This window comes from Hibiscus syriacus, unplaced genomic scaffold (assembly GCF_006381635.1).
Source record: "Hibiscus syriacus cultivar Baekdansim isolate YM2019G1 unplaced genomic scaffold, ASM638163v2 tig00110044_pilon, whole genome shotgun sequence".
NCBI classification, from domain to species: domain Eukaryota; kingdom Viridiplantae; phylum Streptophyta; class Magnoliopsida; order Malvales; family Malvaceae; genus Hibiscus; species Hibiscus syriacus.
The window spans coordinates 1,721,204-1,745,800 of NW_024062574.1; the positions used below are offsets into that span (position 1 = coordinate 1,721,204).

At 33.5% G+C, this 24,597-nt stretch overlaps 2 protein-coding genes and 1 pseudogene across 3 annotated transcripts; 2 read left to right on the forward strand and 1 right to left on the reverse strand.

Moving 5' to 3' along the window:
* Nucleotides 1-1,961: 1,961 nt before the first annotated feature.
* LOC120213844 (protein argonaute 10-like) lies at nucleotides 1,962-8,439 on the reverse strand. Its single transcript, XM_039211897.1, has 22 exons — nucleotides 8,274-8,439; nucleotides 7,226-7,734; nucleotides 6,695-6,903; nucleotides 6,363-6,512; nucleotides 6,137-6,270; nucleotides 5,928-6,037; nucleotides 5,736-5,842; nucleotides 5,443-5,581; nucleotides 5,231-5,347; nucleotides 4,846-4,953; nucleotides 4,696-4,767; nucleotides 4,463-4,585; nucleotides 4,188-4,347; nucleotides 3,935-4,056; nucleotides 3,621-3,758; nucleotides 3,388-3,530; nucleotides 3,243-3,305; nucleotides 3,044-3,107; nucleotides 2,820-2,955; nucleotides 2,636-2,709; nucleotides 2,378-2,504; nucleotides 1,962-2,260 (listed from the first exon to the last, which is right to left on the reverse strand). Exons 2-22 carry the CDS (start codon nucleotides 7,700-7,702, stop codon nucleotides 2,085-2,087), a joined length of 2,949 nt encoding a protein of 982 aa, XP_039067828.1. The 5' UTR covers nucleotides 7,703-7,734; nucleotides 8,274-8,439; the 3' UTR covers nucleotides 1,962-2,084.
* Nucleotides 8,325-24,139, forward strand: LOC120213847 (ATP sulfurylase 1, chloroplastic-like). Of its 2 annotated transcripts, none has more exons than XM_039211900.1 (6): nucleotides 8,325-8,337; nucleotides 21,703-22,247; nucleotides 22,746-23,151; nucleotides 23,237-23,497; nucleotides 23,584-23,670; nucleotides 23,783-24,139. In XM_039211900.1, exons 2-6 carry the CDS (start codon nucleotides 21,742-21,744, stop codon nucleotides 23,918-23,920), a joined length of 1,398 nt encoding a protein of 465 aa, XP_039067831.1. In that variant the 5' UTR covers nucleotides 8,325-8,337; nucleotides 21,703-21,741; the 3' UTR covers nucleotides 23,921-24,139. The 2 variants fall into 2 exon arrangements, with proteins under 2 accessions (XP_039067831.1, XP_039067830.1); XM_039211899.1 differs by lacking the exon at nucleotides 8,325-8,337 and adding an exon at nucleotides 8,967-8,997.
* Nucleotides 16,800-18,722, forward strand: LOC120213845 (annotated as a pseudogene).
* Nucleotides 24,140-24,597: the final 458 nt, after the last annotated feature.

Below are 24,597 nucleotides of genomic sequence, written 5' to 3' on the forward strand. Positions count from 1 at the left end.
TATATATATATCATTCACCAGTATTCATATTGTAAATTTATATTTAGAAGATTACAATCTTGTAATTTAAGATTATTTTTTCTCACAAGAATTACAATTACAATTATTAATACATATCTAATTAAATAATAATAATCAAAATTAATAATTATAAAATATGAAACAATTCATGATCAAAATATATTAAATTTTAGATCAGAATAAAATCAAATAAGGATAAAATTTAAAATGTCGCACCAAATCAAACGATTCGCTATTTTATTTTTTGGTTTAAACGTCTTGAACCTAGAAAATTAAGGCTGGTTTGGTTCACGGAATATAAAATTATCTTTGGGAACAATTAGGGGTGTATATCAAGTGAGTCGATTGCGAGTTGGGCAATGTTCGACTCGTTCTCGTTAAAAAATTTTGTTGCTCAACTCGACTTGTTACTCGTTAAGCTCGTTAAAATTTTGCTCGATTCATGCTCGTTAAGTTAACTAAAATTTTTATCTTATTTTTTTAATTGTAGGTAAAATCTACTAATATTATATAGAGCTTAATATAAATTATTAAATTTAACCAAAAAAATATCAAAAGAATGTGGAACAAATTGAAAGTCTAAAATAACAATCCACAAATACATTAAAGTAATAATTAAAGTTTGATTTTTGGGTGAAGTAAAATAATAATAATTAATTATTAGTTTAGTATTTTTTATTAATTAGCAATTTTTTGAATGAAATAATTTTTTAAGATAACTATTAAAAATTATAAAAAAAATTAACGAGCTGTTTGCAAACTTATCAAGTCTAGTTGGAGTTTCCTCGACTCATCTTGTTAAGGTCTCGGGTCGAACTCGAGTTCGAGTTGAGCTTTTTTTGAGTTTTGACCGAGTCGAGTTCGAGCTGTTCACGAGTTGCTCAACTCATTAAGCACTCCTAGGAATAACATTACTATGAGAATGTCGTATTACATTGTTCGTTTTGTTTAACAGTAAAATAATATTATAGTGTTTGGTTTGAGGAATATTAAATTACTTGAATGCATATTTTACCAAATTATCCTTGTAATATATTTTTTAAAAATTAAAATATAATATTAAATTATAAATACTTGAATGAAATTTCATAAAAATATTTTAATAGTTATACTATCTAACTTTTGAGAAAAAAGATACATTTATAATTAGTATATTAAACTTGTATTTTTAAATAATTTTCAAAAACATCATATTTATTTATATAAAATAAAATATAATATAAAAATAATAATATTATGATCTCAAGTGGACAAAGATATTATTTTTAATGTATAAAATATATTTTAATAACTTAAAGTTAAATATTATTTTAAATAATTACATTTTATAATCATATTATTTTTCACCTCATAAAATTATATAAAAATAATATATTAAATATTAAAAAATAAAATAATTTTAAATACTCAAATTTATTAATATTTTACTAAATTAGACTCTTTGTATATTATTATTATGTTTATAATTTTGAATAAAATATAAAAAATAATAAGAATTGAAAAGGATCATTATAAAAAAAAATTATTAGTCTAAGGGTATTTTTGTTTAAAATTATAAAAATTATTTAATGCCTAAGAATTTGAAGATAATGATATTTCTAGTATTTTAACTAAAAATACAATTATTAAATACCATGAACCAAATATGGGAATGTAATTTCGAAAAAATATTATTTCCCTTAATAATATTCTTTTTCGCGAACCAAACAACCCTTGAGAACTGGGAAAATGGGTAAACCCAACAAATAAAACAATCCATGTTGATTACCAATTCCCATTCTTCCAACAAATATTTTACTGCCGTTAAATTCAAGAGCATAGTAGAACACGAAAATAAAAGACAGGGAGCATATTGAACATTTTGAAAGTTGAACATCGTAATGAAAGTTTCATTAAAGTACAGGGGGACACAGTGCCATTATCCCTTTTTTCTACGTTCTCTTTATCTATGAAAACCGAACTAAAGGTTAACGGACCGGACCAACTTTCTAATCCCCGGCGACCTAAACCATTCACGAACCGTTAACTGTACACAGAAAAATTATGACATGAAAAGCTGTTGTCTAACAGTAGAACATTACTCTCTTCACGTTCTCCTTCAAGGCCGGCAACGGCCGCACTCCGAATTCTCCTCCAGCCTTCGTAGCGCCACCTCCCGTTGAGCTATTGTCTTGCATTTCCGGTTCCATGTAGAACCGTGCTCGGAATGCAGCTAAATGTGCATAATATGCCGGAGGAACTGCAATCAAAACCACAAAAACCAGCTAATCAAACGACTGGCTATGACACTATTGTTTGTCCGAATGAACAACAGAAATTTGGTCCCAAAAGTACGACAATGACATGAAAAACTCACCGACGGAGACTGAGCGTGTGCACCTTGCATATGTGTAGCAAAGGTTGTTTGTTAAAGACTGGATTCCATCGGCGGTGAAGTTGTTTTCGTCCCAAAGAACATGGTAGTGTGCCGGTCGACTTGTTCCCTGCCAAAAGTTAATGAAGAACGGTTACGCTACGGAGGACGCTAACACGAGGAATGAGATGATAGTTTATGTCGAAGTAACATCGGAGCTGGCAAAGTCTAAGAGACTGAAAATGCCTAATAATGTTTAACCTGAATACCAGCATGGCTGCAAAGATAAAAGTCGAATTCTGTTGAATGACAGATTTTCGAATCAACAACGGTGCCTGAAAAAAAGGGTACAAAATGCACAATCACGAGAACGATTAATGATGCTCGAGCTGTCCAAACTCGGAGGTATCCAGGTAAACGAATTATGCAGAAGCTAATCTTTTACCAGGCAAAATGTTTCCACTCTTGTCAGTGCTACTTCTGTCCCTGTGATTATTAGCAAACAATCGAGTGTGGTGTCGTTTTTGTACAACGATGAAAGTCACCAGTGGTTGATAGTTCGGTTCTAGAGAAGCACAGGCCTACAATAAATTATTTATCAGAATCATAAACGTTCTGAATTTGTATATACCGAGTTCAATCTAAAAGGAAAATATGTCGATGCAACACCTTCCGGATTGCATCTAACTCGTAGAGTAGAACTTGGTAAAACTGTCCTTCGCTCACACCATCCCTGCTCGAATAATTAGCCAATTAGTATAATAGAAAGGCCTACAACTTATGCATATGCATGAGCAGTGGATGCAATTCATGATTGAATGTCGAATTCGAGTAGCGTGTATTAGCCAATATATTTTACATCACAAACCTGTAAAATATTATCCTCAGCGGCTTCTGTCCGGTTGCCTTCCGAAAAGAGATGAGAAGATCCCTACACGAGGAAACCGAAATTAGTAAGTGCATGCAACTTCGAAGCTAACAGTACATGTGCAACAGAATCGACATCAGCATACCTGATCATGCCGCCACTGATGGTGCCACGTACAGGGTCCTGCCACGTTTTGTACAAGTCCTGTATGAGCTCCTGTCTATGAGCTTGAGCGCAAACTAGTCCGGCATATTTTGTCACTTCCGGCCAGTCTTGTGAAGCTACTACCTAAAGAACCAACATATTTCAGAAAGAATAAAGATTAGCACCAGGATAGATACATGTTTGAGGAAAATAAGCTAGGAAAGAGAACTATACTGCTGCTATAGAGGGGCTCGAGTCTTCTCCATTTTCGGGGTGAGTCACATCTGCTCCGAATATTATGGTTGGTATATCACTAACTAATGGTATTCTGCAGCTGATAGCATCCAAAAGAACCGTGTTTCGGCCACCCATCTGCAACAACGACGAGGCAGTCATTTAATAGGCGATATTGAATATATGTGTTGTGAAAAAGGATTCAGAAAGCACATATCGTGATCGTAATGTTTGTATAAAGTTCGAATGAAATTATGAAGGGGAATAAATTAAATTAATGTAGTATATAACTGGGGGAAATTAATGTATTTAACCTTAACATTGATCTTAAGGGACACATTAGCCAAATATTGTTTACTGATCTTGAAGACATGCTTTGTCAGACAGCATTGTGATATTAATCCTAGATCGGTTTCACAAATTCGCTTGAGATCACCTGAAAAAGTAGAACGATATCGCGATTCAGTACACTACTACCATGACGAGCACATTCAAGGTGTACGGTTTAAGAAGCCACCAAATGCATATTAGAATTGGAACAGCAAATGATCATATGACATAACATACCATAAAGCGAGCCGTTGTTGTCGGGCAGTATAGCTAATAGAAGCTCTAGTTCTTTTCCCTTAGTTCTATTCATGGATGCATGATAAACATGCTTCAAAGCTTTTTCCACTTGCTCAGGCCTGGCGCTGTAGATCGGAATAACAGGCTCGGGATTGAATTCCTATGAAACAGCGACGACGGATAAAGTTACACTCCATTATGAAATATAAAAGATATATGGAAAAGAAACTAGAACGTGGATCTTAAGTGTCGAAGATAATAAGACAGAAAACTACCATGCCAGAAACCTGGCACATTTGAGCAAGTTCATTGCAAAACCCCCGAGCAACGCTCTCTTGCACACTCCGTGAGAAGTTAATACATGCCCATCGGCATACGGTCATTCCGTTGATCATTTTCTAGATCACAAAAAAACAAGAAGCCAGCATATTAGCAACCCAAGCTCGAATAAAATACATCTCTCCTTGGTAGAGCAATTAGAAGATCCTTTTTTAGAAAAGAATACTACCTTGTTCATCATATTCCACTGCCCTACTTGAGGCAAACAATCTTTTTCTTTTCCGGTTTCATGATACTTCAGCTGCAAGGAGCCAATGAGACTGTCAATTTAACACTTCCTTTTTTTTTCATATTATGCACAAATTTTTAGATATATTACCCAAGGGGCAGGAAGGATACGAGCCTCAACCGACGCGAGTTTTTCACTAATTTTGATCCCAAACTCCTTTGCGTAAGGATCTTGATCATAAGCATTATGTTGAACTGTCTGCATGTGTTCAATATGCAGGCAACAAAGACAACTTGTCATTATAGATAAACCGAATAATAACTCAAACATGCTCCCAAGATAGCCAAATGATAAATTTTATTTCGTATGGTAGCGTTTACATGTCTACAAATTAATGCATAGTCATGGCTTTCATTTCATCCTTCCATTAACATACTTTTGATGCGGAAGAGTTTTTTTTTCATTCATTAATCTCCTTACAAGCAAATGAAGATCGATAGTTGATATGCTTACAAGATTATCATATAAAATGTACCTGCAAAATATCGTTTTCCCTATCCCTTGGTCTTTGGCATGTGACTTTCAAGAGGGCAGTAATTTGCCTCTCATTCAATCGTTTTGTATATCTCTGTCCCTCAACAATTTTGCATGCCTATCAAGTCAAAAGGTCGAGATTTCTCATCAGATTTATGAAAATAAAGGTGAATTACAGAGAAATCGATAAAACTTTCAGCGACATCTTCTAACCTCCATAGGTAAATAATTTGCCTTCTTCTGGTTTCCTACTTGAAGGCAAGGTAGATGTGCATGTTGAATTGTGAAGCTATACATCTCTTGGAAGTATTCAACAACGGACTTCATGGTTGAGTTGTCATCAACGGGAAACCTGAACAAAGCACCATAAGTAATAACAACAGTATAAAAACACTCATTACTACACTCATAGATGCCTTAACATCAACAATTCTTTATCGATGAAACATTTGTTAGATAAGAAAAAGCACAAATCAGAAAACAAAGGGCTGAACTCTGAAGCTTACATTAGTTCTCTAGTAGGCTGAGATGTCAATCCTGAAACACGGTATTTTCTTCGTACATTCCCTCTATGTGTCACTTCAACTTTAACTCCTCTGAGTGCCTTTTTAATCTGCCGGTTATTTTGAAGTTAATTATGATTAAATCAAGTTCCAAGAATGAAACCATGATGCAGCAACCGTAAAACGAAACAATACCTTCACTCGATCAGAATCAGACAATGGCCTAGATAGTACATCCTTGCCTAGAAGCTGAGCAACAAACTCTATCACGGGGAGCGGCTCAATGAACGCAGCTGAAGCCATATCTATTATGAAAGGGTAAAATACAGGCAAAAACAGAAATGAGAAACACCAATCAAAGTAAAGGCTGAGAACTACTGTAAATTTGATCATAATTCATATACCAATATTCAAAGACAAGCCCATCTGAGTAGGCCTAATACTCTGGTAAAAACCACACCATGACTCCAAACCATCACCAAGCCTTTGTGGTGCTCTAATATCGGGCGAAAAGAAGGATCTCCCAATAGGACAGTACCTTCACAGAATCACACAGAGTGAGATGAATAGAACAAAAACATTGATAAGCAGAATTGTTTTTTTCTATAATCATGAACACTCAACTCATACCTCTTTGAAGATAACTCTCGTAATACAATGTCAAGAATTTGCAATGCTTCTTGTGGAGCATCTGCGCGCTTACCAGCTAGAAATTGGCCTAAATGATGCATGTTTGCTCGGGCAACAAACTTTAGAACCACTTTGTATTCTCTTTCTCTTCTGCAAATCATATATACATCTTTCAAGATAAATTCGAAAGTATTACATAACTTATACCACTTAAGTAAATCGAATATATATATATATATGTACGCATGTATATGTATATATGTACGCATGTATATGTCTATATGTACGCATGTATATGTATATATGTGTGTGTGTATAAAAATTGAACTCACTTGGGGCCATTGATGCCATCATCCTCACTAACAAGCTTGATTGTGAACTCCTTCCATGCAAAAGGAAGTTCACCGGCCGTGTACAGACTCTTCCTACCGTCGTAAGCAGGCAATCTCATTCCCAAGTCGGATTCTTTGTAGAGTCTCACGAGTTCAGCAATAATAGCTCGGTTAACCATTCTGGATGCCACTTCAGGAGTTATTGTAACCTGCAAAAAATTGCCAAAAGGAAAACAAGAATAAAATTTAAACACCATAAATGCCATTAAAAGTAAAGGCCATTGTGACAGAAAAAAGAACCATCTTATTCAATTTCATCTTCAATGTATCATCAAATATGAAAAAGACATAGCAGCATACACATGATGAATGTCATCAGATTAAGGGCCCACCCCCAAATATTGCCATGAAAGAAAAAGAAAATTATACACTACCACATGGGGCTTTTGTTTTGAAGCAGTAATACCATGAAGCATTTTTTATGTAAGAAATCCAATACAAGAAAAAAAAGAAACAGACAAGAGAGCTTACATCATACTGGTTCAAGTCCTTGTCTGGTAACTCTGCAAAGAAATGGTTAGCCTTCACAATACACTTTGTCCCAACCTGACCAAAACCAGGCCTAGGTGCAAAATTCAGAGACTTGCTTGAAGTAGGGAACCCCATTTCCATTCCACTAGAACCATGACCATTCTGAATAGACCCATTTGAAGCTTGGTTCACTGGTTTGTGTGCTACAGTACAAGGCCTTGAACTTGGTCTCATGCATACATCTAGTTGCTCAGATTTTTTACCACCTCTCCCTCTTCTTCTTCCTCTATTCTTTGATGGAGGAGGTGAGGCCTGGTTATGGGGTTGTTTCGTGTTGTGGGGTTCATGAGATGGTGGTGGACCTTTGCCATTTTGTGCAGTTTTTGGTGATCTTTGGGCTGTGCTCATGGTGTTTTGCAAGTGGGTTTTTATCACAAGATGTTGCTCAGAGCTCTCTTTCATTTGCCTTATAGGCATACTGGTTAACTTTGTTTATTCTCCCACTGAGGCTGATGCACAAGAACATAAGAAGAAAAAAATCAATTCCATATATGAGACCAATGTCCAAAACATGAAGAAAATAATGTAATAGTAACTTTTTAAGAAACCGAAAAAAATGGATATTGCCAGAAGACAAAAACCATTCCCCTAAGTTTGTCTGTCTCTACCAAAAACTGAAACTTTAAAAGGAAAAAGAAAGAACAAAAAATCAGTCCAGAAATGAATATAAGGCCAGGCAGATAAACATAGCAACAGCATTAAAGAAAGTAGATTTATTTTATTTATATTTATGCAAAGAACAGACTTTTGAAAGCATGAGGCTTGGTATATAGAAAGAATAAAAACAGTCTAGAAGAAAACAAAAAACCAAGAGCATGTATACAAAGAGAAGGAATAAACTTTGAAAAAAGGGCAATGAAATCAATAACCCAAAAAAAATGGAAAATGAAACTCAAAGTATTTAATGCTTGGCAGTGGAAAAAAAAACTATGAACCCCCATTAAATTACCCCCACAAGATGTTACAGCACATACACAAATAAACTCACCAGTCACCAACTTGGAGGACTAAAAATTACAAAAGCGGTGAGCTTTGAAGAAGAAGAAGAAGAACAACAACAACAACAGGGAATGATGTGTTTTTGAAGACGAAAGTGGCAAAGTGGGAGATCAAAAAGATGGATTTTTGAAGACGATACAAAGGGAGAGAAAGTGAGACTGTGAGAGAGAGAGATGATGATGGAGATGATGAAACTTTATACACGCATGCAAAGAGCTTTGGTGTTTTCTTTATCACGTGCCAAAACCATTGTGGGCCTCATCGTCTCTCTCCTTTGCTTTTAAAGAAAGTGGTTATGGGGGTTTTGGCCTTGGATTAGGATTAGCATTAGCACTTGGTTGAAAGCTCTCTCTCTCTCTCTCTCTGTTTGGCTTTGTTATCGGCTCTGAACTGATGGGGGCAGTGGCCTCGGGGACGTACAAAAACGGCTCATTTTGGCTTAAAGAAACGATGAAAATAAAAGCAAAAAAAACAACCTTGTCTTTAAAAAGCACACACATTGAGTATACATATAATATTATATACACTGAGAAAGTGGGGGGAAGTGATGGTGAATGGATGGATGGAGAAATAAAATTAACAAAAAAATATATAAAAAAACACAAATTTAAAAAAATTTAAACATTTTGCGGAAACTAGGAGTAATGGTAAATGATCCATATAATTAATAACTGAGAAGGAAAACATCCAGAGAAGAAGAAGAAGAAGAAGAATTTGCAGGCCCTCTCTCCTCTCTCTAGCCCCTATGTAATGCTTTGCATGCTACTTATCTCTCTCTCTCTCTCTTCAAATCCTAAAAAGTTTTACCATTTTCATTATACGAGTAAAAACACTATATGCACCTATTATTATAATTTTCATTATGCTTTTGTTTCTTGTTCGCTTTAATTATGTGGTTTTCATGATAAAAAAAATTTATTTTGAGGATTTAAATTCAAACATCATAAATATCATAGTGTTAGTGTTAAATTCAAATTTCTATAGATTTTTATTTGTGATAGTTTGCTCTTCGTTATTCATAACTTTAATATCGATTTAAATAAAAAAATTTAGATGATCCTTATTCTCATATGTAATGGGATAAGGGGAGGTAAGATAGTAGAATGTCCCTAACACCAAATTGAGAACAACTTCCGTAGAAAACATCCGAATTATAAAATATCCTACATGAAACTCGATCCCACGACCCCATGATAAAATTAGCCTCCATATGTAATACTATTTGTTTGGGCCCAATCTCACACAGTGGCAGACTTATGTGTACATCAAAATAGATAAATCTGAATTCTTTTACATCAGTAGTTCATTTTACTGATATTGTCATCTACCTATAATTTTATGGGTAAATTATACATTTAGTACATAAACTTTTTAAAAAAAATAAAAATCATATCAAACATTTAGTTTCTATTTTATTTCAATACCTGTCATTAAAAACTTAATGTGTTTAGTACCTAAACTATCAGTTTTAGTTCGTTTTAGTACTTAAACTTTCACTTTTTTCATAACTTGGCGTTAAATTCTAAACGATGTATTAAAATAAAATAAAATTAAACTTTGGGTATGATTTTAAAAATAATTAAAAATTTAAGTACTAAAACATAACAAAAATTACAGTTTAAGTATTAAATGCATGGTTTACTTAATTTTATTTGTGTTTTCCTTATATAAATTATTTTTATTATTAATATATATGTGTCAGTCTGAAAATATTATCGAATCTATCAATAATTTCACTAAGATGAACGGTGGTGATGGGGTGATATCATGAGGGGTGTGCAGAGCATTATACCTTATGAGTTATGATGGAACCCTGACTGTGGGTCTGAAAATGAGAGTTAAGAGGACAGAACCCACCACCATCGTAGTGGTGTAGCGATTGTGTATCATTACATTATGGACTTCAATTGAGATTTCTAGGTCCCATCCAGGCAGCTTCAATGACTCGTATGTTGCATGTCCATAACAAGTTTTTGGTCAAATTCCATTTATAAGTCCCTGTATTATGGATAATTTATACATTTAGCTTCTATACTTTTTAACTTTGAAATTACAATATTAAGCCATCAAGTGATCTCAATAATAAAATAAATGTTATTATTTTCAGAGATTATGGGTTGGAGCAGCTGTGTCTCTAGTGCGTGTATGCATTGTCAATCGTTAAGAAAACTCTGAACAGATATTATCTTTTAATCACTCCAGATTATTAAAAAACGTTAAAATCACTAAATTAAAATGTAAAGACAAATCTGTAACTCACAAAATAGTATAGAGACCGCTAACATAATTTGACCTTAGTTTTTTAATCACATTTTCATTTGATGCAATGGCAATGGCCACTCATTTCACTCATTATATTTTGGATGTCTCCCACCCCATTATTGCTGAGCTGCAACTGCATTGAAATATCATTGTTTTGTTGACCCATTTTCATGATTGTTTTGCTCTTTTTGAAAAGATTATGTGCTTATTTATGTCAATATTGATTTTTAGGATTAAAAAAATAAATAATAATAATAATCTTTTATGTTTGTATTGAAAATTTACTTTTTTTTCTCTAAAATTTATATATGTGAAAAAAAAAATTCTTTTAACTTTGAGGCATGGGCTTGTTTTGTTGTGACATATGTGAAGATAGATGGGCAAATTTTGTTCTTTTTTGAGGTTGGAATTTGTTTTTGTCACCAAACACATAGTCTACCAAGCGAAGGGCACATAGGGTTTATAAGCTTGTGGACAAAAAAGAGGTATAAATAGAGGAAGTGGGGTAGTTTCCCAAAGTAATTCCATTTTCTTCTTTATTGTATTTTTTTAATGACCTAAACCAGATGAAATGAGACATGGGAGAGTGCTCATGGTGGGGGTCCAACCTCCATACTAGGGTTACAAACGAAGCACACATCTCAATAACATTGCATGTTTTCGACTCCGATTTAATCGAGTTCGAATTGTATTTGTACGCTGAGTTTTGATATCAGAATTCGAATCCCTAATGTTGATCGATATTTATGAATGGAAGATAGTTATATTTAAGTGTGTTCGATCGATTATCGGAAACAACTGCTAGAAGGTTTAACTAATGTTATCAACCTATAAAAGTTTGGGCATCGTCCCACCTACATTCTATAAAGTTTTATATAACCAAGATGCATGCAAGCAGTGTTTTTAAATTGGTTGATTGATTCTCGAAAATGAAGATGAGCATTGGGTCAAAACTATAGATGTTTCACGCATTATTTGATTATCCTTGACGTTTATATATTTTATTTAGGTTTGTTCATCAAAAGATTATCGGGTAAATTATGTCTTTAGTACCTAAACTATTAGTTTTGGTCTATTTTAGTACCTAAACTTTAAAAAAAATCAAAATCATACTTAAAGTTTAGTTTTATTTCATTTTAATATCCCGCCATTAAAAACTTTAGTTTTTGTTTCATTTTAGTATCCCGATCAAAATTTAATATTAGCTTTTGAAAAATAATTGAAAGTTTAGGTACTAAAATGGACCAAAACTGATAGTTTACGTACTAAACGCGTTAATTTTTAATAAAGGGTACTAAAATGAAATAAAAACTAAACGTTGGGTATGATTTTAAAAAGATTAAAAGTTTAGGTACTAAAACGGATAAAAATCGATAGCTTAAGTACTAAATATGTAGTTTACCCAATATTATTATTGTTCGTTAGACTTAATTTGACAGGATGTGATTAATTTGACGAGAAATAAATTGAGAGAAGAATGAAGATCTATGGTGAATGTGGGGACAAAGCACTGGTTGTTGGGGATTATAATTTGATTTGAATTCGATGAGTTTCGGCTTAATTCACCTGATAAAATTTATTTTTAATTAAATTTAGATCGAAATTTATAAAGTGTGAGGTCGAATCAGGTCGAATTCAGTTTTAAGATGAAAAATCTCTTACCTAACCGACTCATGATAATATTATGATTATATATAGAGAGAGAAAATTTTTATAATATATCTTTATATTTTTTTCAATTAAATCATTATTTCACATAATAAAAATATAATATTTTGGTACACATTAATTTTTATACGAGTAAGGTCGGATGTAAGTTTTCCTCCTAAAATTTGGGTTGAATGAGATTCTTCTAAACTTATATCAAATTAGACAAGAAAGATATATTTCTCGAATCAGATCAAATCAATTATTTACAATATATATATATATATATATATAATTTTCTTGATATTGTACCTTCAAATTGTTAGAATCTAAAGGTATTTGGAATCTTATGATCCAATGTAGTAAAATAATTAAATAATTTTGAATGCTAAATTAATGCGAAACTGCAATAGGGACGAAAATGATAAATTAGATCTACTATAAAGATAAAGGCAACCCTTAAGCCTAAATTTATCATATTCAAACCTATAATCATTTATTTCGTGCTATAATAATAATTATTTTAATTAAACTAAAATTTAATGTTTTATTAATAAGTTACATTATTACTAATAGATAATATTTTGTGTTGACATATTTTTGTTAGGTGTGATAAAAAAAATACTTAGTATATGGTATGTGTGGGTTTTTTATTTCAAAAAATAATTTAAAAAATAAATAATCGATTTTAAATTAAAAATGAAATAAATAGTATTTTATTTTTGTCACATTGGGCTCCACAAAGATCATTAAAGTGATGGCTAATGGGAGGGGCCCATCAGATATATGCAGTCCTTTCAGAACCCATTGCCGTCTGTACATTGAAATGGGCTGGTCGGCAGTCGCCTAATTATTTGTAAGGGTAAACTACGAATTTAGTACCTAAACTATTAGTTTTGATCTGTTTTAATATTTAAATTTTTTATTTTTTAAAACTATACTTAAAGTTTAGTTTTCATTTTATTTTAGTACCTTTCGTTAAAAATTTAACGCGTTTAGTACCTAAATTATAAGTTTTGGCTAGTTTTAGTACCTAAACTTTCAATTTTTTCAAATACTAACGTTAAATTTTGAACGAGTGTACTAAAATGAAAGAAAAACTAAAGCTTTTAATGGTGGTGTACTGAAATGAAACAAAAACTAAACTTTAGGTATGAGTTTTAAAAAATGAAAGCTTAAGTAATAAAACGGACTAAAACCAATAGTTTAGGTACTAAACACATAATTTACCCTATTTGTAATTCTACTTTAGGATCGAATTAATTGTTTAAATTTACTTTAGATTATTTTTTATATTAAAACTAATACAAATAATATGTTAGATTTAAAATCAACCGATTTCAGTTGTTAAAGAAATAATTATTTTTTAGGTCATAACTTCGAGTAGTTACGTCTGTACAATTAGTGATGAGTATGGGTTGGGGTCTGGTTTCAGCCAACCCGACCAAACCCAAAAATTTTACATCCTTCACCCGACCCGACTTTTTAAGATAAAATTTGAACCCGACCTGACTCAAAATAATAAAAAATATTATTTTATTCAATAAAAACCGTGATTTAATTTTAAAAAAACAATATATAGAGGGGTATTATTGTAATTATTCCTAAATATATATAAGGTAAATTTTTTATGGGTTAAGTATTTTTTACCCTAAACCTGAAGTCGACTCGAACATCACCTTTAAACAATCTGACCCGACCTGAACCCGAATTTAAAAAAAAATCAACCCAGTCGGGTCGAAACCCGTCGAGTTCGTCCATGTCCAACCCTATGTACAATACATGTTGTCAATAGTAAAAAAAATCTTAACATATACCACCTTATATTCACCTTGAATTGTTTTAAAAAAAACAAAATCAAATTTTAATATTTAAGACTCTTATTAAAGTTTTATTCAAGAAGAAAGATTTTATAAATTTAAATATTAAGGTTGAATAAGGAGAGAAACCCTAAAATAGAAAAATAATGACTAGTGAATTGGTGTAATTGCATACCTAATAATTGCAAATAAATTAATATTTTGATTATTAAAATAATTAAATCAAACTTTTTTAAAAAATGAAAAGATTTCACTTTAAAATTGATAAATTTATTGGAGATGACAAAAGGTGATTGTTGTTGGGACCAATAAACAACAAAAACTTGAAAAGAGAGAGCTTTTTATGTGTTAAAGGCCAAACATCACCCTTTTGCTTTTCTTTACTTTGACTGCCATTGCGTTATCCCTTCTTTTACAAATCTTTTTTCTCTTGTCTTTTAATACTATGAATTGAAAAGGATTCAAATTATTGCCACAGCTAAATTCTACTTTATTTAATTAAACTTATTGTCTCTAAACCCTCATTATCCTTTTAGACCTAAACTTATACTCTATTCAAAACTTCTTTCTTGAGTTTAAATCTTAATATGTTCCGTTTTTATTTTATGATTTATGTCTGAGATATGTGACCGCTTCAACAATGTGTTCCGATTTGACTTCTTTTCTTAGAAATATAACTTGTTTCTCGATATGCATCAACAACCTGCTCGTCCCAGATGATGTGGAGGTTTTGTGTTACTTTTAAAAAATGAGAGCCCTATAATATTTTATAATAAATATTAATTTGTCAAATTTGAAATTATGAGGGATCTACGAGGCTTTCCCCCCCCCCCAAACTTCATCATGAAAAACGATTAAAGATGTTGTCAAAATCTTCGTTTACAACTTTTTCTGTCATTTTCTCAAGAATCAAACGAAAAATTTATTTTCCCTTCGAATGTAAATATCGTTAGGATACAAAATATTATACATGGACAAACCTAAATGGCATTCATGTGAGGAACCCCTAAATTTTGAGAGCATGTGACATATTACATGATACACTTGTCATTGGACGGACCTGACCAACAACGAATCAAACTATCACATGATCAAACATGATATTCTTTTACTTGATCATAGTTCTAATTTTTTACTTCTAGTGATATAGTTTGGGGTTAAACCCAAAAAAGGTAAAAAAAAAAAAACAAGTCCAAATGAAGGATCATAATGGATTGAAATGGTGAGTAGATTGCTACTAGCTTCCACTATGGATGCCATGTCAATTAATGTGGTGGAACCACCAAATGGTGAGGGGGGAAAGGTGAGCTAAATGATCATGAAACCATCATTACAAATGAATATTTATTGGTGGGTTCTATCCTTCTCCATCCCCTTCTCAAATCAACTCCAAATTATTGCTTGATGCAATCATATCAATGTAAGACTATAAATCTTCTCATTATTGTTCTTACTTTTTATTTTCATTAATTGGTGCCAACAAGAAAGTACATATAATATGTGCCCCATTCTATCTAGTATATCATGTGGGGATGATAATGAAAAAAAATAAAAGCTACTGATGGAAAAATTAAATTTATGGAACATATAAATTTTAAGGACTAAACCTATCATTATACCATACAACAACAACAACAACAACAACAAAACCCTATTTCCATATGTAATGGGGTAAGGGGAGGTAGGATAGTAGGCTGTCCTCCAACGCCAGGTTGACCTATCATTATACCATGTCATGTTATTTTCTTCGCTAAACTTTTAATGATCAAATGATTAAAATAGAATAAGAATGTAAGGTTAGTGTCTTAATTGATATATTTTTTTTGTTTAGAGTCCAAAATAAAACTTATCCCATAATTTATTGATTAAATAGGTAGTTTATCCAATTTTTAATATGGGTTATTTGTGTAAAAAACCTCTAGATGAGTAACCTAATAGATTTCAATTTAATTTGATTTTATGTTTTTTTAAAATTCAAGTTTAGATGGAGTCGAGTTCGTATTTGAAGTGAAAAAAATCATCTACTTGATTTGAGATAATAATATAATGATTTTTTTATATATTTAAAAGTCGTTTTTTTAATTTAAATTTAATCAAGCCATATTGAATACAAATGCAAGAGGTTAGAACCTTTCTAAACTCGGTTCGAATCGGAGGATGTGTGAGGAATATAATGTTTGAATTAATTTCTAATGGACGAAAAACCTGATCCTACCCAACCCATGACTAGGGATAGGCATGGATCGAGCCGGGTTTTCGGTCAACCTGATCTAATTCGAAAATATAAATCTTCCACTCAAAACTCGAACCGACCCGAGTTTAGGGGTGACTTCACCTGATTTGAACTCGGTGAGTTTTGGGATAAAATCTGAATCCGACTCGATTAGACCCGAAATAAATATATTATAAGAAATATTATCTTATTCAATAAAAATATAAATCTAATTGAAAAAATAATATATAAAGAGTTATTACTGTAATTATCTCTAAATATATAAGGTGATTTTCGGGTCGGGGCGAGTATTTTTCACCCTAAATTTGAACCTATCTTGACCAAAATCGAACATATTTGTTAAAAAACCCAACCGATCCGATCTGACACGATTCTAATTTTTTAAAAAATCTGTCCCGATTGAGTAGGATCACGTCGAAACCTGTTGGATTCGGTTACGTGCCCATCTCTATCCCTATCAACATAGGCCAGAACCCATATGAACCATATCATCCCTCTTTGTTTCTCATATTTATTACTCACCAAGCCTTGAAACCATCCATTTTTACAAGGTACAATAGCTCATGAATTCTTCAAATCCAATCTTCAACCACAGAACCCTAAACTACTTGACAAAATGCCATACCCTAAACTCCCTCAAGCAAGTCCATGCCCAAATGATAACCACAGGCCTCTCTCTCCACACTTTCCCTCTCAGCAAACTCCTCCAATCATCAGCCACTCTAGCCTTATCCCAGGCCCTCACAATCTTCAACCAAATCCAAAACCCAACAATTTTCCTCTACAACACCCTAATTTCGTCTATAGTATCATCAGCCAACCCAAAATGTGAAACCCACCATGCCTTTTCCCTCTACGAAAGTGTTCTTTGGAACAAAAACATTAATCCCAATCCCCACACTTACCCTTCTCTTTTCAAGGCTTGTGGTTACCACCCTTGGCTGCACCATGGCCTGGCCCTCCATGCCCATGTCTTGAAATTCACTGGACCGACGTATGATGATTTTGTTCAAACCTCATTGCTTAACTTCTATGCCAATTTTGGCAAATTGGGTGTGGCTAGGTGTTTGTTTGATCAGATTAGCAACCCGGATTTAGTCTTTGGAACTCGATGTTGTCTGCTTGTGCACGTTGTAATGGTTGTTCTAGTTATTATTATGTTGGTGATTTCAATGAGGTTGCTAGTTTATCAATGGAGGCTTTGTGTTTATTCAATGAGATGCAGAATTCTTTGGTTAAGCCAAATGAAGTTACCCTGGTTGCTTTAGTTAGTGCTTGTGCGAATCAGGGTGCTCTTAGCCAAGGTATATGGGCACATGTTTATGTAGTGAAGTTCAATATTAAGTTCAATTGCTATGTGGGTACTGCCTTGATTGATATGTACTGCAAATGTGGGTGTTTGGACTTGGCATATCAGCTGTTTGATAAATTGCCTGAACGGGATGTATTATGTTACAATGCAATGATTGGGGGATTTGCTACTCATGGTTATGGTCACAAGGCACTTCAGCTTTTTTAACAAATGAAGTCTCAAAGGTTAGTTCCTGATGATGTGACATTTATTGTTACAATATGTGCTTGCTCACATGTTGGGTTAGTAGACGAGGGTTGCGAGATTTTCGAGTCTATAAACAATGATTACGGTAAGGAGCCGAAGCTTGAACATTATGGGTGCTTGATTGACCTTTTAGGTAGAGCCGGGAGGGTTCAAGAGGCTGAGGAGAAGCTCAAGGGAATGCCAATGAAACCCAATTCTATTTTGTGGAGGTCTTTACTTGAGGCAGCAAGGGTTCATGGGAATTTGCAGGTTGGGGAAGTTGCATTGAACCATTTACTCGAGTTGGAGCCGGAAACTAGTGGGAACTACGTGCTTTTATCGAATATGTATGCGAGCATCGATAGATGGGAAGATGTTACAAGAGTGAGGAAACTGATGAAGGATCATGGGATAAACAAAATGCCAGGGAGTAGCTTGGTTGAAGTTGATGGTGCCATGCATGAATTCCTCACCGGAGACACAACACACCCGTGGACGGAAAGAATTTATTTGAAGCTTGTAGAGATTGGCAGGAAACTACAACAACAAGGCCATAAGCCCAGAACCAAAGAAGTATTGTTTGACATTGATGAAGAGGAGAAAGAAGACGCACTTGCTTACCATAGTGAAAGGCTAGCTATTGCATTTGCTTTGATCGCTTCGGATTCAACCGCCCCTATCAGTATCGTTAAAAATCTTCATGTTTGTAGCGATTGCCATGAGAGTAGTAAGCTTATTTCAGTCATATATGGAAGAGATATTATCGTAAGAGATCGAATCCGCTTTCATCACTTCAAAAATGGAACTTGCTCCTGCAGGGACTATTGGTGAATGTGTAGAAAAACAATGTTCCAATTCAAAAGATCTTTGTTCTTCTTAGGCTATGACAATATTGTTTCTTACCCAAATGAAAAACGTGTATTGACTTGGTCGTTAAATCAGTTCGGGTAAAGTAGATAATTGTCACTAAACTATACTAAAATGATCTTTGTGGTCATTGAAGTTTCAAACGTTATAAAATGATCATTAAACTTATTAAATTGTTACAAAATGATCACTACATGTTATAAAAACAACGATAAAATTTAATAAATTTAAGGATCATTTTGTAACCGCTCGATTAGTTTTAATGACAATTTTGTACTAGTTTGATAAAGTTTAATGATAATTTTTTAATAATTCGATAAGTTTAACGACTATTTTGTAACTTCCGAAACTTCAATGACTAAAAAGACCATCTCAATATAATTTCGTGACCCTTTATGTATTTTACCCTTATATTATATTAAAAAGTGAACGTAATTTAATAAAATAAAGTTTAAGTACACAAATGGTCCCCGACTATAGCGTACTATTTTATTAAGTCTCTTGACTATTAAAAGTTACAAAATAGTCTTTTGACTATATAATGTTGCTTTAGTGAGTCCATCGACTATCAAAAGTTACAAAATAGTCACTCGATAATTTATTATATTCCAAACTTGTCATTTTATGTTAAAAAATTGACAGTTGTCTATGCTAAAAGTTAACATGATGACTGAGATGTGATAGTTGTTTGAGATTCTTGATCAATTTTTATCATAACACAATCAACAAGTTAGTGTTCAACTTAGAATACCGTCAAATTTTTAACGAAAAATGATGAATTTGGAACATATTGAATAGTAATCGGGTGACCATTTTGAAAATTCTGATAGTCAAGGGACTCAAGAAAGCAACAATCTATAGTTGGATGATCATTTTGTAACTATTAATAATCGAGATACTTAATAAAATAGTATCCTATAGTCCAGGGTCATTTATGTACTTTACCCAGAAATATAAAAGAAGGTTAGGTTAGTTAAGTTTGATGGGACGCTCAAGAAGGTGCTTTCCTAGTTGGCCAACCAATGAATTGGTGCCACGTATCCCCGACAAAATCTTGGACAGATTATCATATCATATTGTAATAATTACACAGAAAAATAAACAAATGTTTAATTTAATTTTATAAAACCATATTATTTAAAATAAATAAATAAATTATAAGTAAATATAAGTACAGTGAGAAACAGGGGTGGATTTAGTGGTGGGCCTACCTAGGCCATGGCCCACTCCATGCCCCAATATATATATATATATAATTTAAATAATATATTATATAAATTATGTTAAAAATATTATATTAGTCTAATATATATTTTTAGATTCACTTTAAATTTACAGAGTTGTTATATTTTTAAATTAACAATTATATAAATTATGCTAGATAAATTTTTAGGTATAATATCAAAATCAATTCTCGACATTAATTAAATTGATCATTGTAGCCCCTATTCTATTTTTTGAGTATTTTGACTCCCGAGGTTTCGTTTTATGACAAAAAAGTCTTTAACGTTTGTTGAACAATCGCTTTGATCCTTATTTTTTTCTTAAAGCATTTAAGTTCTCAATGTTTCGTTTTAAGATAAAAAGAACCCTTATTTTATAACGTTAATCGTTTGTTAACTAACGGTTTCCATCCACAAATAATTTTTTATCCGAAATTTAAAATTTTGGGGTTAATTTAGTATTATAGCAAATTTTAATAGTATTTATATTGGCCCACCCGATAAATTTTTTATGTATTCGCCACTGGTAAACAAATCATTTGCACACCATTTTGTTCAAAAGTGTACGGGTTTTTAAGAATAATGTGCCGTATGTTATAATTTTATACATTAATATTAACTTTTGGAAAAATCGAAAGAAATTGACAATTAAAATTTTTAAAATTAAAATAATTGAAGGGTCAATTTACTAATAAAGCTAGACCAAAAGTTGTAATTTGGGACAAATAAAAAATGAAAGGAATTTATTAAAGCAATAACACTAAAAACAGTCCAAATGGAGTGACCAAATTTGACTTTAAAACTTCATAAATAACAATAAAGGTTAAATTTGTCATCATTCCTTGTACTATACATATGTTATAGATCTAATCTTTATACTTTAATTTGATTAGATTTTAGTTCATGTACTTTTTCGAAATTTGAAATTTTAATCTTGATTCTTGACCAAATTATAAATATCTTTGTACTTGTAGTTCTCATATTATGATTGTATTTGTATTTATATCCATTTAAAAGTGATAGTAGAATTAAGTTTACTACAAAGACTGATAATATAATTAAATTTAAGGATAAAGTATATGAATGGTCTCCGATTATAGGGTACTATTTTGTTAAATTCTCCGATTATTAAAAGTTATAAAATGATATGTCAACTATAGAATGTTGCTTTATTGAGTCGCTCGAGTTTCAAAAGTTACAAAATGGTCACCCAACTATTCATTATGTTTCAAACTTTTCATTTTTCTGTTAAAAATTTGACGATATTCTGAGTTGAACGTTAACTTACTGAATGTGATGTGATAAAATTTGATCCCGGAATCTCAAACGACTATCAAATCTCAGTCATCATGCCCGACTAAGATAATCATCAAATTTTTAACGGAAAAATACAAGTTTGGAACCTAATGAATAGTCAAGTGACTATTTTGTAACTTTTAATAGTCGAAGAACTCAACAAAGCAATACTCTATAATTGGAGGACTATTTTGTAACTTCTAATAGTAGAGAGACTTAATAAAGTATTACCCTATATCCGAGACCATTTGTGTACTTCATCCTAAATTAAACAAATTTAATGAATAACATTTGGGTAAATTTATAATTTAAAAATTTAAAAAGTATAGGGACTAAAATTGAAATGAAGAAATTAAGCAAAATGTGTCCAGGTTCATCCCACCAAATATCAGCATCCAACAAAGATTCCACATTTGCCTTGTCTTTTCTTATCCAAATAAAAAACATCGCCTTTCTATTTTCCCTAACTGCCCTTCCGTACCAAACCAATATATATTCAACCCCTCTCGATCAATCAGACACCAAACCCGAACCAAAACCGGTTTTTGTTTTGGTTCTGTTTCTCTCTTCCAATGGCTTCCACCATTTTCATCCAATCTTCGTTTCCATCCAAGTCTTTGAACAAATCCCTGAATACCCATTTCGTTCGTTCCTTCAAACTCCCCGTTTCGATCTCTTTGAAGCCGCGAACCGCTTTCCAGAAGCGGTTCTCAGTTCGAGCCGGGTTGATCGAGCCGGACGGCGGGAAGCTCGTGGACCTCCATGTGGCGGAGCCGGAGCGGGAGTCGAAGAAGCGGGAAGCGGCTTCGTTGCCTTGGGTGAAGCTGACGAGGATCGACTTGCAATGGGTTCACGTTTTGAGTGAGGGCTGGGCTAGCCCTCTCACCGGATTCATGAGAGAATCCGAGTTCCTCCAAACTCTTCATTTTAACTCGCTCCGACTCGACGACGGTTCCTTCGTCAACATGTCGGTGCCGATTGTATTGACGATCGAAGATTCTCAGAAAGAGAGGATCGGTGAGTCCAATAAAGTCGCCCTCGTTGACTCGGATGATAACCCAGTTGCGATCCTCACCAAGTGAGTTGTTTAACTCGTAATATAGCAATAATGTAATGCAGATCGTGCTTTATTTTGATTTGATGTTGAGATAAAGTTATGTTTTTTCTTTTGTTGATGTGATTATTTCTATGGGTTTTCGTCACTGTTGTGGTTGGACTTTCTTTCACCATGAAAAAAAGCTATTTTTCAATGCAATTTGACTTGCTACAGTTATGATTTCTGGAATTGAACTTGTAAATCATTAGCACTTTAATTAAACAAGATTGTTAGATCACTTTGATATGCTTTCACGTGAATCATTATTGTGTGTTGGAAAATGCCCCTTCGTGTTGCTGATGTTTAGCAAAATTGGGGATGAGGATTAGTCCATGGAAGAAGTAGAGCAAGAACATGGACGATTTTGATACAATACGAACTTTCAAGGACTCGAATGCGTTGCGAGAATTTCGAGTTGCTTATTATAAGCATAGGTGTCTTGTTGAATTCAGTAACTGTGTTCCTTATTGATTGATTCAGCATTGAGATTTACAAGCACCCCAAGGAAGAAAGGATAGCGAAGACATGGGGAACTACTGCCCCTGGACTACCCTATGTTGAAGAAACTATAACAAATGCTGGAAATTGGCTCATTGGTGGTGACTTGGAGGTTATAGAGCCGATCAAGTACCACGATGGTCTCGATCGTTTCCGGCTCTCACCTGTGGAGTTGCGACAAGAGTTCGAAAGGCGCAAAGCTGATGCCGTGTTTGCGTTCCAGCTCAGAAACCCTGTCCACAATGGCCATGCTTTGCTAATGACTGATACTCGTCTCCGGCTTCTCGAGATGGGGTACAAGAACCCCATACTTTTGCTTCATCCACTGGGAGGCTACACAAAGGCTGATGATGTCCCGCTTAGTTGGCGAATGAAGCAACATGAGAAGGTATTCATTACAACCTTGTAAATTTGCCGTGTCAATTGCCATGAAAACGCCTTACGGTTTAAGTAACGATAGCATGTTCTATCAGGTGCTCGAGGACGGTGTTCTTGATCCTGAAACAACTGTGGTTTCAATATTTCCGTCTCCTATGCACTATGCTGGGCCAACTGAAGTGCAGTGGCATGCCAAGGCTCGGATCAATGCAGGAGCTAATTTTTACATCGTCGGTAGAGATCCAGCTGGCATGGGTCATCCCATCGAGAAGAGAGATCTCTATGAAGCCGATCACGGGAAAATGGTCTTGAGCATGGCTCCAGGACTTGAGCGGCTGAACATCCTTCCATTCAGGGTATAACTAGCATTCAACCCCATCACTATTTTCTGGTACATTGATACCACTAGATGCATATTCATATAGATTTGCTTAATTTTCAGGTTGCTGCATATGATCAAACCCAAGGTAAAATGGCTTTCTTCGATCCCGCAAGAGCTCAAGACTTCCTCTTCATATCCGGCACCAAGGTATCTTCGTTTTCCAACTACAAACCCGACTCCAAAGAAACATTTTGGTTCCGATATTAGTTATTCTTTTCGTTGAAATTTATCTCAAAAAATGCTTTCTGCAATTCCACAGATGCGTACGCTCGCAAAGAACAAAGAGAACCCTCCGGACGGATTCATGTGCCCCGGTGGCTGGAAAGTGCTGGTCGAATACTATGACAGCTTGACTCCATCGGAAAATGGAAGGATTCACGAAGCCGTTCCGGCTTAGATGAACTCATTGTCGTTGAATGATGGGAGAAACATGTAAAACACTATTTAGTCTTGAATGTGTGATGCAGATTTCGAAATAAAACCATGGGAGGAATTGGTACATAGACATGGAAACTTGCCTTCCCTGTATGTAGGATGCCATTGGTGCCCTTGCTTGAAGGCACATTGTATTATATCGGTGTGGTTTGTGTTCTTATGAAGATCAGTGGTTGTGGGACATACTATGGCTTTTTTCCTTAATTCTAAATAGTGTTTTTTTTGCCTTATATACTTTTGATTAAGGTTGTAAATTAGATGAGACAGATCATGAGCTGATCGAGATCGATTACGTCAAAACTCGATAAATGTTCAACTCGAGCTCAAACTCGATTCAAGTTCTTAACTAATCGAAATGAGTTACTTGATACTCAAATAGAAAAGTTCGCAAGCAACTTGAAAATATAATATATTAAGATTTTATTTTCTTAAAAAGATTAATTATTAATAATATTAACATTTATGTATAAGTTTTTTTTAAATGCAATATAAAACATGTATTTAAGGTTTAGGGTTGAGTTCGAGTTTGAGCTTCAATCAAGTTTAAGTTTAAGAATTTCTTTTTTCATTTTGAGCTTATTCGAGTTTTTACAAGATTCAATTTATGGTTTCGAGTTCTATTCGAGTTTAAAATTTTTA